Source organism: Strix aluco, chromosome 15 (genome assembly GCF_031877795.1).
Source record: "Strix aluco isolate bStrAlu1 chromosome 15, bStrAlu1.hap1, whole genome shotgun sequence".
In the NCBI taxonomy this organism is placed as follows: Eukaryota; Metazoa; Chordata; class Aves; order Strigiformes; family Strigidae; genus Strix; species Strix aluco.
This window is the reverse complement of record NC_133945.1, coordinates 18,995,146-19,011,463: the sequence shown is the minus strand read 5'-3', so window position 1 is coordinate 19,011,463 and position 16,318 is coordinate 18,995,146. Positions and strand designations below refer to the sequence as shown.

Genomic DNA, 16,318 nt, shown 5'->3' with positions numbered 1-16,318 from the left:
TGTATCAGTCACTAGTTGTCTCTGATGACTCTGAACATTTTTACCCCATTTTTTTCACTGGACAGAAAGAAGAGTGCATTTCTTGGAGCTAATCTTTCCCTTCTGACGTTTTATTTCCCCGGGATATATTTTATGTATCACATTGTACATTTCCCAGTACAGTGATTAGTTACACCTCTGAATATGTCAGGAGATGGAAACATGGCCCTGCTTCCTTCCATCACTTCTGGCCTTTTGCATAATACAAAAAGAAATGAGCTGTTTCTTCTGCGAGCAGTGGAACAAATCAGTAACAATAGTCTCTCGTGCATCATCTGTTCTCTTATGCTGGAGCAGAAGATGGGACCTGGATCAGTTTTTCATTTGCACATCTTTTCTGGGAATAGATCATTTGTTATGTAGAAAGCATAGTTTCAGCATGCAAATGTGTTCACATCCCTTGGTGGGACAGATTCTTTGCCTTATTGAGACAACCAAAGGAAGCTCATGGTCTCATCTTGGCTGCTGTAGATTCCCATAGTATTGGCATCTTGAGGACAGAACTAATACAACTGTTTTCAGTTAAATACTTCATCATTATCTTAATGCAGAACATAGATGAGTATTGGAAGGAGATATATCCAGAAAGTAAAGATTAGAGTACACCAAGTCCCAGTGAGTAAGCAAGCGTTTACTGGAATCTTCCTGGAGGCCCATGATATCTCACTGAAACTTAGTAAATCAAACAGTTTGGCTGCACGTAACTGACAGTCTCTTTTTGCCCCTGCTTCTTTAGACTAGTTGCTTCCACAGGAAATTTTTAAATCCTGAAGAAATTTGTATCTACTGTTAAATAAGAAATGTATCAAGAAAAATCTTGGAACTTTTTCAAATTGAAGCCACTCAAGAATAGGATCCATGAGAATATTAAGATCCTGCTGGAGAAAAGGAAGATTCAAATGAAGAAAAAAGTTCTGTCACTGAATATCTGTATCACTGTTCTACAAAGGACAGTAATATAGCTGGGTATGTATGGTTAAAAAAGGCAAAAATACGAATCTCAATTTGTGCAAAGACTTTTGAAAACTGTTTAGTGCCTATTTTCCCCATGTTTCTGTAATGTAGAAGTACCTGAAAATGTCGGTGAAATAGAAGTAGATGAGAGCCAAAACATGGGAAAGAAGGAATACTTGAAATTGTAGAATCATAGAATAATTCAGGTTGGAAGGACTGGGTTGCACCAGGGCACCTTTAAGGATGGAGACTGCACAACCTTTCTGAGTCGTCTGTTCCAAAACTTGAATGTCCTTACAGTGTAAACCTCTCATCTTTCAAGTTATGTTTGTTGTCTCTTGTCCTCCCGGTTTGTGCCTCTATGAAGAGCCTACCTCCATTTTCTTGACAACCTCCCCTTCCCTTTCAAGGCAGCAGAGGGCAAAGGAGGTGCACCTGCCAGTAGAAAGTTTCTTTGTGCACCGGGATAGCTAATCAACGTTCTTGGGCTGGCGAAGTACTAGCTGATGTAGCAAGGAAGCCAGCCTAAAGCTGTTCATCACATTTTTCAAAATTTACAGTTGTGCGTACCCAGGTCCCATGGAAGGCATTGGGAGAGAGATTACAAGTTTTAACAAAAGCTCAAAAGCAACTAACTGTTCTTCACTGTTTTCTAGATCACAACTTTGATCTTTGTAACTTTTAGGCTTTATTTTAGCTCTAAGTAAAAGTAAAGATACTAGAGTTATTGGATATGTAACTTACTGGTAGATTTTTCTGAGCATGTATTAAAGGGACAGCTCACTGGACTGAACAGGTAACATATGTGGTAAACCAGTAAATTGCTACACTCCATTGTTCAGAGTGATGTGCAGATGACTGCCTATATTTCTCAAATGTTTTGCATGCCCATAAAAGAGAATTTTGCCTTGGCTTCAATGAGTACATTTTAAACTAATGTCAATTTTGGCTTACATTTTCTAAATGTTAGAGTTGTTTTATCTTCAGTAAGCATGCTTATCAGCTCCAAAATATCCATGTTCTTTTTCCATAAATTTTCATTTTTTATCAAAAATAAATAAATCTCTCATATTGCAAGGAAGTGATAGAAATACAAGAAGATAAAATATGAAAATGCATAAATCAGATATAATTTTATTTTATCATACTCAAGGGCAAATGAAGTTGGCCCATTTTTTAATTAATATATTGATTACAATTTTGTAAGAAGTGGTGGTGAAATTCAGGAAAAATGATTGAGGTGGTACAAATGCTTATAAATCTGTCCCACATTGTTCGTGTTCTTTAATTGTAATTGTCTGATAAAACTTCCATCAGTTTCTGTAATTAACCTAATGGTCTAAATGCATTTCCAGATCACTGACTATTCATTTCAATATAGAAAATGCCATTACATTGAGTTTAATTAATACAAAGTAAGTCCACAGTCATTGTGTCATTAGAATAGAAGTTTACTGTTTTAACTATTTCAGTTATGAATATTTTTTTCCTCTCATTTTGTTTGTCCCATTTATGGACTTGAGTGTTCATTCTCTATTCATACTAAAATAGTATAAAGCCTTTATAATTAAAATACTGAAAACTCAATGCTCTTCCAGTTCTCATCCTCAAAATATCGGTGTAGATATTTTTTGTATTTATCATTTCAACTATTTTTGAACAGAATTCAGACAGTGCCAAATTCCTAATCCCATGATATGCCCTAGAACATCTTATTTGTCTTGATATTCCTTTCACAGAAGTATATATGACAGATAAGCACTCACCAGAGAATACTTTTGCTTTGCGTCAGACAGATATTAAAACAATAAACTCTGTTGCCCTGGGATTTTAGCTTATGAGCAACCAGAAAACAACAAGGCAAAGATGAGATGTTTTTGAAAGGTGGGAAGGCAGTTCTTTCAGAAAATTCCCTGGAAACCTTTGGTCTTGTAATACTTTTGACAAGAAGTATTTTTAATGCTTAAGTTCTTTTAAAGCAAGTAGGGAAATACATTCCATTACTTCAGAACAGGCATTAGAAATGTTCCTAAATTATCCTAATAATCTTACTGAGCCAAAGGTATGTGTTACAGGCCAGGAGAGAAGGAAAATCTATAACAGAAGCTTAAAGTATTAATTATATGATACGGGAATTTTGCTTTTTATATATGTTCTCTGTTAAAAACTTACGAAGACTTATGTATGAGAGACACATGTACTATTTTTAAATTATTTTTTTTTCCCATGGGTGTTTTGTTTTGATTCATAAGTGGAGGATAGTTTGGGACTTTGTTGATATGCATGGAATAAATAAGGAAAATCATAAATACTAAGTATAAATACCACATCCAATAGTGAAATTTAGTCTGTTTGAGGACTCACTGTGCCACAGAAATGAGAATTAATTAAAGCCTGTCTATTCAATCTATCTGTTGAATATCCTTGCTAAAAGTAGGTTACTTGGTTTAGGAATATTAGTAAACTACCTCAAAAATGCTGTGTGAAACTATTTTCATGTTTCTTGTTTCAGTGAAGACATTGCAGGTTTTATTTTTCTGTGGCATTACTAATGGATTGAAGTAAGACCTCTGACATTTCTATTATATTCTGGGATATTTCCAGTACCAAGAAGATTACATGGGGAAAATACAAATTCTCAAGAGGTGATTTTAAAATGCACTTCTGAGCAGAATCATTAGTGGAAACATTCAGTTTAGAAATCTTGATTCAGTTGATTTTGTCAGGTTTAATCTGTTGCACACAAGAAATTACCTGAAAATTATATTGTAATGATGATAGTCGTTTTAGTATTATGCTGAGACTCCAGGCAACTAAAGTGTAGGCGCTCCTGGCATTTGCTATATCCTTTTCTGGGTTTTGTATGTAAGACATGATTGACCATATTCAGTCCTAATGGACATGTGCTTTATTGTAATGACATGAATGATTAATTTGTTCTGATTTTATTGCTGTAGTTTTTCTTAATTTATTTGTTGTGATTTTACTGTTATTGGTAAGGGAGTTGCAGTTTAGTAAGCTTGCCATTTTGAATTGGTGTATGGATCAGGAACAGCTTAAAGAATGAGTATTCATATGGTGTAAATAATTTGCCTATGTTACAGTATTTCTGAATTAAATATAAAAAGGTTTCTGCAAACTGAATTTTTAATTGGTGTCTTTTCTCTTAAACTCGAATGGCAGGTCATTTCATCACAATTAAAATATACATTAGTAGGTTTCGTTTACATGTTTGTGGTTTTGTCTGCTTTTTATTGCTTAACAGGAAAAAGTTAGAGTACCGCTGCAAAGGAGTTCTATGATTAAGCCAACTTAACCATTGTAGGACTGAGATTCATGAATGAAACAGTGCAAAAATCCCGCCCAAAGGGTCCATACATTTGAGTAGACCAATCACACACATCATTTCCAGGTTACAAAAACCTCAGTAAAAACCAGGTGATGGAAGCATTTAGGAGTCAAACTATCTTTTAATGTGTTCCCTGAATTAATTAATTGCCTTTATAAATAAAGAGAACCACCTCGTAGTAACCCAGGAATAATGTGGTAACTGACCTTCCTTGTCTGTATGTTAAAATACAATGGGTTTACATGAAAGCTTAAATAAAGAAGATATCAATAATAAGTAAGATAGGAAGTTTACTAATTGTTTTCCATGATTTCCCGCCACTCACTGTACAGAAGTGTAAAAGGTTGAAAAATCATGTATCACTTCCAGAGAAAAATATTGATGTCATCTCTTGTTGGAATGTCTTCGGAAGGTTTTTAAACACTGTTTTGGCCTATTGTATTGGACCTTGCTTTGAATAAAGTTGCACAATTCTGAATGTAGGATAACTTCACTGACTTCTAAATCAGATAGGTATAAAGACAACACAAAATTAACAAAATTGAGAAAAATTATATTCATATGTATTACGTTATATTCTTGATTTAAGTATCAACGTTTTTAAACTGTAAAGTGAACCTCTTTTGAGGTTTTTTTGGTAGCACTGCCTGAAATTCTTGTTACAGCATTTTTTTGTGTTCTCTCACTATATATTGTCCTTCTGTAACTATTTTCAGGATAACTGTCCTTTTACCTTCTATTTATCAGTATTTTACATGGTGACTTATAAGTCATTAGTAAGATGTATTGTAGTTGTCCAGAATCTGTAAATATGGGTTTCATTTCACTCCTGCAAATCTGTTTTTAAGTGCCTTGATGTTTATACTCGTTCTTCTGTTAATCTGTTTAGTGATGGTGCAGTATATCTGAACTAGCACGCTTAAGAGTTTTATAAAGATAGACATGCCCTGAGTTGTGTGCCACTGACTTTGTTTTAACTTATACACCATCCTACACCTGGGAGTGGGAGATGACTGGAATGGTGTGCATAACATTTTTAATTGTAAATTGTGGAGAGTATCTTTGTTCTTTAGTTCAAATAATAAAAATTATGTTTGACCAAGGACAGTTGAGCATCTCGTGTGTCTTAACTTAGTACTTTCCTGTTAATGGAGATATGGCACTTGGCCACCGGCAGTACTCGTGACTAATCAATGAGTTAGGACAATAGGATTGTTTGGACTTAGTCCTCTCTGTATGCAGCTAAATAGTGAGAATTACGTTTAATATTTTTTGGCGTCATGATCTACGATATTATTGTACATAAGATCCTTTGTGTAGAGTCCTAGATGCAGGCTTCTGATGTTTGCATTCTAGATGCTGTGTTACTTATTTTTAGTAGGTAGGCACACACAGTTGACCGTACATCTCAAATCATTCTGTCTGTCAGATGTAAAGTTGTTAATTTTGTGGTTTTCAGCTTAGCCTGTAAGATTTGGTTTCAAATAAAGACTTACTTTAGTGTCACTCTTTCTTGCATTGTGTGATGGTTGTTATTAAATCATGGCTCTTTGAACCATGTTGTATACAGCAAAATTCTTCAACCTGAATTTCACAAATAGTAAGTACTCTTGGGGAATTAACATTTTTAATATCTACATGACTTTGCAGGTGCAATTCTTTGTTTTGACAATTTTTTCCATTATGGCTTGGATTAGGTTAATAGCTGGAATTTTCCTCAATCACTTCCTGAATAAATTGGTCCCAACCCAACAACGTTCTGACAACGTTCTTTTTTACAGTTTAATAATTCCGTTGAGTTTTAGTAATCCTTGTGTCATCCAGAGAGAACTCTGGTCACCACAGAACTGACTTTCATAAACATTCAAATTACTAAATTTTGTCACCTTTTTATAGTAGTGCTATTCTTCATCTAGTTTTCCATAACCATGTCATTTTTACTTTGTCTCAGGAATGATGTTCAGCTAGACACAGGTGAATTTTTCCATTTGCTTGGAACTTGTAGATGTCCAACAACCAGGAATATGACAAGTCATAGATCAGTTTGATCATCTATATTTGAAAATTGTTCTTTAATTTAAGATCAGGTGTGGTTTCTCTGATCTCTTCTATTTCTTTTCCTTTATGGACTGGTTGCTTTGTTGTTTGTTTTTACCTACTGAGATTATTCTTGTTTATTAGAAGTTTCTTTTGTGAAAAGTCAACTGTTCTTTGTACATCAACTATTTGTATTCTTTGTAACATCAACTGTGCAGTACTCTTATTTTGTTATTAAGTATGCTATAATTAATTTGACCATCAATTATAGCGTCTTTTTTATTCAAAATTGTAGGTTGGTGTAATTACATAGCTTTACAAAAAAATTCTCAATCATCTGTTATTTTTCATCTCTCCACATCCTCCATTTTCTTCTGCATGTTAAGAGAAATCCCTTCATGTCTGAGGGATCAGGTGGCTGGATATATAGTCCAGTAAAAGAAGGATGAGATTATATGGGAATTTCTGGTAATCACAGAATCACCAAATGACTGAATTTCAGAGTGGCTGAGGTTGGAAGGAGTCTCTGGGGGTCACCTTGGCCCCCCCTCCCTGCTTAAGCAGCATAACCTTGAGCAGGCTGCCCAGGACTATGCCCAAACAACTTTTGGATATCTCCAAGGATGGAGACTCCACAGGCTCTCTGGGTACCTGTGCCAGTGCTCAGTCACCCTCACAGTTAAAAAAGTTCACACAAAAGGATGAGACAGTTTCCAGGCTTTAGCATCAAGATTTTGCTCCAAAGGTTATAAATCCCTAGTGTATAATGGTATCAATGTAGATAGTAGCCAATGGTGGTTTATTTATTGGTATATTAGAGGAGATTAAACAAAGGAGGGCAGAGAAAAAGAATAATTCCATATATACTTAATTATAAAGAAAACTAAGTGTGACTTCAGTATATGCAGTTGTTGTTGAAATAGTAGATCAAATAGATCTGGAAACAAATTTAAGCTAAAGATAAACCAATTAAAAGTTTTGTTGGAACAGTTAGGTGTCTTCCTACTATTTGACATAAGTTCATTAAATAGGAGGTTGCTTTTTCTGAAATATTTTATGTATGTTTTTTGAGTGCACTTGATTATGATGGTCATTAGGTATGGAAAAATCTACCATCTTATTTTTCATATGTCTGAGGATGAAATAGTTGAAAACAGTGTCTTAAAGCAGCTGTCTGTCCTCTTTCTAGAAATATTTATGTAAACTTTCAGGGTATACCTTATTATAAAAAGTTTAACCAAATTTATGTAAAATTTGGTGCTAATTTGGATTTGACTGGAAGCTTAATGCAGTAGTGTTGTGTAAAGGGATTCAATTACAGTGTGCAGTGTTTTGTAAGTAACTGTCTCACAGAAAAAGTTAATTAATCAGAGCTGTGTCAATTTCCTTGTGCCATGTCAATTTGCAGCAAGGTAATTAATCACTAATCGCCCAGCATGCAGCAAACTAAGGGACAATCCGTGAGTCATTTATTGTTATTTTTTTAAAAACAAATGGCACACAGAACCATGAAGAAACACATCTTGCCTTTCATAATATTTTTATCGACAGTTTTGCATGTTGTAATAGACTGCAGCAACAAGCAGCTGTAGTTCAATGGAATATGAATATTAAAGAAACAAATGAGAGCAGATTTATAGGCCATTGCTTTTCTGTTATGTCAGTTTTGAGATTACACTGAGCAAATGAACAGTGAAAAATTACTCTTCCATGTGGAGAATGGTGATTAGACTTGTACATTAATTAGAGATTTTTGTTTTCCTTTTCCAATGCATTTCAAATGAGAATGTCCTATAAGTAATGGTTTGTCCAAAATACAGATTTATTCATTCCTAAACAACAGTGTTTAATACTGACATATATTTTTGTACAATAGTAAGGACATGATTGTTCTACTAATTTTAAGTATGTGTTTCAAAAAATAAATAGATTGTGAATGAAGGAAATAGAAGTGACCAGTTGTGACTGTATTTGACATACATGCGAAATTTCCTTTGAATTCAGTTAATTCACAGCTCGATCCCAGGGTTAATCATCTCACAAAAGTGACAAGTGAAAAAATGTATTTTCAGCTTGCTATTTTTAAACATTGTGAACTTTCTAAAGATTTTTTTACCCTGAAATTTTAAGAATCCGTATGTGTATTCATATATAATGTAAAAGCCTTTTTATGTTAAAATCTGTAGTAACAGAGCTTAAATTTTCCTTGCCCTGTACTTTGGACTGTGTATTTAAATGCAAAGGTCTGCACACATCCTCTTTAACACAGGTTTTATAATTCTTTTAAAGAATGCCAAGTAATACTACTAATTGCTATTACGGTAAAGTGAAAACTCATTACACGGCATCGGGATAAACTCCTGATTCTGTTCCTGAAATCTCAGATAAGATCGTATAGATTATTCTGCTTAGCCTTTCTCAGCGTGCTACCAATTATATCTCTTTGTTTTTAATTTATTGTCCAGCACTTCTGAAGTGTTTCCTCAACAGGGATCCTCCTGAACTATGGGAAAAATGTAAATGTGTTTCCTTGCCTTTCTAACATTTAAGCTGCGTTGCAGTAAATTAGCTATAAACTGATTTAGACATGATGTAACATTAAAATTCTTTACCGTAAAACATTTGAAAACTCTTGATAGTGGATGACCTGCTAGTTTGTGTGAAGGAGGAGAGATTAGGAGTGATGAGAGGTAGATTCGTTCATCCATTTTGATGGCACACCTTTCTTGAGGCATATGGCACTTTCATACAAATTCAAACCACAGCACAAAGGCAAAGAATAATTGCCCATTAAAATGGCTGTATATTTTTATGGCTTTGATACAAAATCTGCCCCCTGTTGTTTTCTGCATCTGCTACTCTTCCATCTATCCCAAAGCTTTAAAACTTTAATACACAGTGTATAACCCTTAAGTATTTTTTACCAGGTTATATTCCTCCTTTTGGGAACTTAAGCATTGTCATTGTTCCTTCAGTCTTTGTTTTCCAAGGCATGTTGAGATATGGTGCCTAGGAAGTGCACCTACCTGTCATGTTCATTTAATAAAATATTAATAAAACCAATGCTTATATTACATCTTTCGGGAGAAATTAAGATTTGATTAAATTTCATCTGTGAACACAAAGATTAAGTTCCTCTTCTTTTCCTAATGTTCATATTTGTTTTCTATATAAAATCATTAGTTACCTGAATTTTGCCAGTATATTAACATGAATCCTGTTAATTCCAAAGGACTTTTTATTTGCCTACATATTGCAATTTGCTGAAGAGATTTCATGTTTGAGATCTAAACTGAAGTTTGATGAAGGAGGTACCCCGACAGTGTTTCCATGTTTACAAAACGTATCCAGAAGAGAGTACTTTTTGGACAATATTCATTGTAATAATACAATTTTTTTAAAATTTTATCCTGTTAAATATAAAAATAGAACAAATAGGTTTAAAGAAGGAATCTTACCAACGTAATGTTCCTAAAAAATTTTCATTTAGGCTATAATACAAGATGATTTTTATGGTTTTGGATAATTTTATCAAGCAAAACCAAGCACTTCAACAGTATATTGTTTTCACTCTTCTTTTTTAATTTGAAAAAGTAAAAATGCAGTTCCACTGTAGGAACTGATTTTTTGTTGTTGCCCGTGTAGTCTCATTCATATTTGAACAGCTGAATGAATCACTACAGAACTGATGGGGGGCTATTAGATGAGAATGTAAATTGTTTCTTTGGCTTGACATTTGACTATATATAGTCCTTAGAAAAGTCGTGTTTGTTTTTTTTTAACCTCATATTATCACCTCATATCATCAATGTGTAGTTGGAGAAATCTGCCTTTTCTCTATCACAGATCAGAAGAATTTCAGTCATCAAATTGCTTTGATAAATTTAAGGTACTTTTGCTTAGAAGTGGACTCAGATGCTTCCCTGCTGAGAGTCAAACACATTTTCAACCCCATTATAATAGCATTATCAGTGACTGAGTTTCAGCAGTTTGGCACTGAAGCACTAAGGAAGGTTGACCTACAAACTGTAAGTCATTAAAATCTTTACCCCTCCTGGCTAATATATTCATTACTTGTGGGGCTGGTTAATAGCACTTAATGCTTCCTGATGGGAGAGCCCTTTCAATGAAATTGTTTTTATGAAGTCCATTCTTCAGCTGTGTTCTAATGGTGCCACTTCTGCTGGTTATTTTGGAGTGAGGATATTAAAAAGTTGGTAGCAAAATAAATTCTGTAGTTATTACATGTTCCTAACCATATGATTTCTCAGCTGGGCTGAAGTAGCATAACTTTTTTTTGCTGAACTCAAATCCAAGGTGGCATGATCCTGATTATTTTACCTCTACACTTAATCTTTAACATTACTACCTGGAAATAGAAGGCTTGTTTACTCTGATTTTTAGACTGACCCAAATCAGGTTTTGGGGACTGATATAATTCTGTTATATATAAACTCTCCTGTTAGACCTCACTTGATCATAAGACCTTGTAATGCCAGTATTAGTTCTGTATTTTTCAGGCTTAGTTTCCATCATGTCTTATCCTCATCCCGACAGAACTCCAAATCACTAATCTACCTTCCGTGGAATTGCTTCTACAAGCTTTTTTGGAGTTTTGCTTTGCTCTAGACATTTTATGCTTAATGATTTTATTAAGGAGACAATGCAAGGCAAGCATAGGAAAACAATAACTTCAGGCTTTTCATTTTAACACATCCTTTGTGTTGCAAATACTTTGAAAATGGTAGAAATCACTGTCTTACCTTAGCATCTCTCATGAATGCTGAGCTTCCATTATGGGTTCTGGATTTGGTAAACACTTATGGGCTAAGTGACTCTTCCTGCTTATCTCTATCTTCTAGCCTTTTCTCCTCTTTCACAAGGGAAAACCTTCTTTCTCATAAAAATGTAATACTATTTTAAAAAAATATTTTATGTTCTTTTTTACTCATCCATTGATGGAGGCACTCTGCTTTTCCAGTGACATTTCTTTGTAGAGAACCATTCACTGTCAAAGATTTCAGGTCAGTGGCCCTTCTTATAATTCTTTCCAAGGTTGTGACTACCATGCAGAATAAAGATTATTTAGGATAAATGCTCAGTTATTGCAAAAATTTATATTTTAATGTAAATTAATAAAAATTAAATTAAAAATAAATTAATATTTTCTATCTGTGTGAAAGCTGGATTGAATGGTACAATTCAAGGGGAAAAAATACTCATAAACCACAGTAGGAGTTCATGCTTCCGCAGAGGTATATTCTCACTGACTCCCGTACAACTTCTGCACAGTTCCAGTTGGGTTTCATTAGACCTAATTTCTTCGGAAAATCAAGAGGTAGGTCCATTCTTCACACACATGTATAAGGTGTGTGGCTGTATGGAGGAATTGTGAGTTAACTTCAAACAGTGCATTTTACAGCAAAAAGATTGCCTAGGACCCTGAGTGTTGCACTGAAAGAAGGCAACTGCCTTATATATTGCCGAACATTAATTACAGAGAATTAATTGCTGAAACAGATCTCAGAGCAGGAGTTTCCAGATCATGTATTGCAAGCCCACAACATTGTTAGATACCTTACATTGCTGGAGCTTAGACTTTTTCGAATTGGTTTGGTTTTCTTTACCACTGTTTCTGTTTTTCTTGTGAAAGTGTTTTCTGTCACTATGTAGAGAACTACAGGTGCACGTGTAAGTGAAGAAGTTGTCCAAACTGCTCAAAGGTTGTCAGACTTCGGTCATTTTTTGTCAGTGGATTTTAAGTCAGAGAAATTTTTCTTAGTCTTGGCAGTTTAAGAGTGCCCCTAAAGACTACAGGTTATTTTAAAGGTAGCTACAGACTATCGGCCTTCAGGTTTATCATTTAAGATACACACCATTTCAGATAGCAGTTTTTCCTGGCCAGACTCTCAAGTCCATTTTCGCCCATTTGCTTAAGCGAACTCTTCTCAGCACTATTTTGTTGGAGGTTTATTAATTTATTTGCATGATTTTTAAAAAAGGCACCAATTCTCAAAATATTGGAGAAACTTACTTCTCGAAATGACCATCTACTAGGTGGAAAGGAGTCACTTTTCTCATGCAGGCAGACTGGAAGCAAATATTACTCTTATAACAGAGATGATCATACTGGATTAGATTACTTCTCCATCTAGTTCAATACCCTGTATTTGGAAAGGAATAAAAGCTGAATGCCTAAAAAAAGTTGTAAGACTGAAGCGACTGCGGAGGTATATTGTTCTTGAACATTTTGTTAGCTTTCTACAATTTGGAGTTGGTTTTGTAAACCAGAGGTGATGTCTTTATACTATTTCTCCGCAGGGAAACTGTTCATCCTTTTCGATCATATAAACTTTCAAACTTTTAGCATCCATAACATCCAGTGGCAAAAATTTCCATGGCGGCTTAATTAGAGGCTGTGTGAAGAGCCTCCTTTTCCCGTATTTTCTCCATTATTCATGATTGTGCAGCTTTGTCATAGCTCCCAGAGTCACTTCCTTTCCATGCTGAAGAGTACCAGTCCACTTCATTGTTTCTCTTACAGAAGTAACAGACATGATTATAATTAAGTGACCGTTTAAAACGTATGTTGTGTGCATCACCTCATTTAAGCCAAGACAGGAAGTCTCCAGCATGTGGCATTCCCAAATACGTTCTCTAAGGGACAGAAGTGAACAGTGATGACATGTGTCCAACCCTCATGTTTTTCTCATGTATTGCTAACTTCCATCTATGAAATTTTATTAGAGCATTGCACCTTTTATTTATCTGTTACTATCTGGAGACAGTCCACTCTATCAGAGGAACTACAGCACAACCTGTAGATCTTTTTACTGTAATGTTTGCCTATATATTCAGTCCTCTGAAAATTATCTTTTACATTTTCGTGTGAACACTGTACTGATTAGTATGCAAGATTGTTTACTTGGAAAGTAAAAGAACAAAAGTTACAAGGTTTGAGCAGTAGGTCATGATTCTAGCACTACTGCGTTTATACTGTTCAATATTTGAATATATGCAAAAGTACTTACAGTATCTGAATTTCAAGTATATGATATATATGATCATTTTTCCCCCCAAAAAATGCTTTCCATGACTCTCTTTAAGTCTGCTTAAATGCAGTTGATTGCAAAGTTATCAACAGTATATTGAGTGCTGTAAGTTCATCATTCTGATTGTGACACATATTCTTTTTACAGAAAGAGAAATAAAAATATGGTATTTGCACTTTTTAAAAGACTGTTTTAATTTATTTGTATTGCCATAAGGTGGTTTTATGTTGTATCACAGACATGTAAATCTTTTCAGAATTACTGTGTAACCTTTTTGTCAGTGAGAGAAGGACCTAGCAAAGCCCCAAAGCCACAGTAGTAAGGCAGTAATGGAGAAGTCACCATTATTACAGTATTTTCCTTCATACGTTCAGCTAGCAATATCTACAAGTTGTGATTTCTTTCATTTTCTTTTTCAAATTCAATGCTTCTTTTAAAATTTAATGCTAAAAGAGATGAAAGACAAATGTGGATTGAAATCAATTTGTATTTCAGGCTTGAAAAACTTACTGTTTTGTACATTGTTACTTCTATTTGCTTGCTTCTTATTAGGGCTTTGCTAAGCAATATTTATTTCTTTTATCTATTTATATGCTGAAAAAAATTCAACACAGTGAAGCACAACTGAAGTAACCTGAGTGCCAACAGAGCTGGATTTGATTTTCTCTGTCTTACTGATTAATTCATTCAGAAAATAGCTATTCTAACATTGACCAGCAATATACGTAGAAAGGAGAGATGAAGTAATGAAGAACTGGTTAAAAAAACTGTCACAGAAAGCAAAGTGGATTTTTTTTATTTTTATATTTCAATTAAAGAGTTTATGAAGAGAGACATTTTACAGATAAAAAACTTGAAGTTGCACTGTATTACTGTTAAATTTCTGATTAAAATATTTTAAGTCTCACATGGAAAGGTAATTAATATTTACACTTAGTTGCAATGACATTATAAAAATGTCTGAGTTAATTTCTTTGTTATCTGTCTAAATTGTTTCTGTTGGGTCTGGATATTATCTGAATTCAGATAGATATTTCCAACCTATGCAACTCTTGCCTTTGAAGGACTAATGGGTACTGTTATGAATTAGGTACACACCCAAAATCTGAGAAAACTCTTACTCTGTCTTTCTTGCCCTTTGTACGCAATTAAGATCCAGTTAATAATCAACTTTAGAGCAAAAGTCAAGCTCTGTTTGATTGGTAAAATCACTGGATAATTTAGATCACTTTAGATCACTTGGTCTAACATCTCACCTCCACTTAAAGCAGGGCTGACTTTTGAAGATAGATCCAATAATGTGATGGAAATCTCTGGCATTATAAATTTGAGCCTGAACTGGACCTCAAGAGTCTCCTGGTAGCAGTGTTGGCTAAAACACTCAACATTATTTTTAATAGTGTCTTCTAAGAGAGTGAGAGCCACCTATGATGCTGCCATCTAAATTCCCAGTTTGCTGTCTCCTGTTTGCATACAAAGAGTTTTTGTAAGAAGAGGAGGCCTCAGGTTAAAAGACTAATAATTTACTTATTTTCAACTCCCTCATCCAGTTACAGGCAAACTGTAATATTAGCACAAGCATGCTGCTACATTACCCTTGTTTTAAAACCGTAGACTGATCTGAATATTTTACATTCATTCCTCTTTTTTTCTTCACAGTGCCAGGATTTCCCTACCCTGCTGCAACTGCAGCTGCTGCTTACAGAGGTGCACATCTAAGAGGCCGAGGTCGCACGGTGTACAACACATTTCGTGCAGCAGCACCCCCCCCTCCAATTCCAGCCTACGGCGGGTAAGGAGATCAGCCTCTTTCACCTATTAGCATGAATCTCCAAAGGCTACAAACTATGTGTGAGTGTGGTGCATGCTGATTGTGTCTCACTGCAGAAACCACCACAGCATGCAACCAATCCCAGTGCTGGAAGTGGTGCACCTTGCACGGAATGTTGAAAAATGACTGTAATTTGTACTGCCATGGTTGGTGGCCTTAAGCATTTCAGATGTCACATATTGTTATGTAAATGCTCTTAGAAACGGAACGCTTTGGAACAGGGAAATTGTTTCAGCTAAAGATATATTTTTGATGATTGCAAACATCTGGTTATTAAGGAGGTTGGATCAAGTTAACTTCTTTTTTTTTTTTTTTTTTTCTCCAAATAATCCACTGAAAGTTGTCTCTGGACCTGAAAGCTTAGCGGTATTTTTTGAGTTTTGTTTTGTTTTTTTAATTATATTGCAGTTTGTTTAGTTTTTCTAGTTGACATCTTTACCATGATAGAAATCTGGGGTGCTTCTCTCAGGGCCATGTGTTTTTCAGTACGTTTGCTTAAATAATACCTTAAGATTTCACTGTCAGCGACCTACATTTACTAAAACCAAGTAGTAAACTAAGGAACAAAGGAGAGAAATTCTTAGTAATAATTTCTAGAAACTCAATAATCTCCTGTTATTTCAAAAGACTTTTTTTTAAGTTATATTTTTCAGAGAAAGAAAGAAGAAACAAATTCTCCTGTAGCTCTGTAAATGCTGGCACAGAACAGTTTTGTGTGCTGCATATGATATTTAAAAGCCCCAACATTGTCAAAATCAGCTGTTAAGAAATTGGGAAGTTTAGAAACTCATAAAACTGAGCGGATCTCAGGCCAGAATAGTATTTTGTCATAAAAATTTGGGGTAGACATGCCACTACCTCTTTGTAGAGCAACCAGATCTTTCTGAGAAAGGGTAAGGAAGGGTTTGCAAAGTCTTTGAGAGAAGGCAATCGATCTGTCCACCCTCACTAAAATCCTGTTCAGCAGCTCATCTGCTCTCACTGTGGATAACCCCTTGTAAGAGAGCTTGCAGCACAAGACCCTGTCCTCCTAATTTGTTACGAAGATGGATGCCC

At 34.8% G+C, this 16,318-nt stretch overlaps 1 protein-coding gene across 27 annotated transcripts in view; it reads left to right on the top strand.

Moving 5' to 3' along the window:
- Positions 1 to 16,318, top strand: part of LOC141930165 (RNA binding protein fox-1 homolog 1) — a 920,114-nt gene that overhangs the window by 853,049 nt on the left and 50,747 nt on the right. For all 27 annotated transcript variants that reach the window (XM_074840613.1, XM_074840607.1, XM_074840609.1 and 24 more), the window contains one exon: positions 15,091 to 15,223. In XM_074840613.1, coding sequence (XP_074696714.1) covers positions 15,091 to 15,223 — 133 coding nt within the window. The remainder of the gene's footprint in view (positions 1 to 15,090; positions 15,224 to 16,318) is intronic.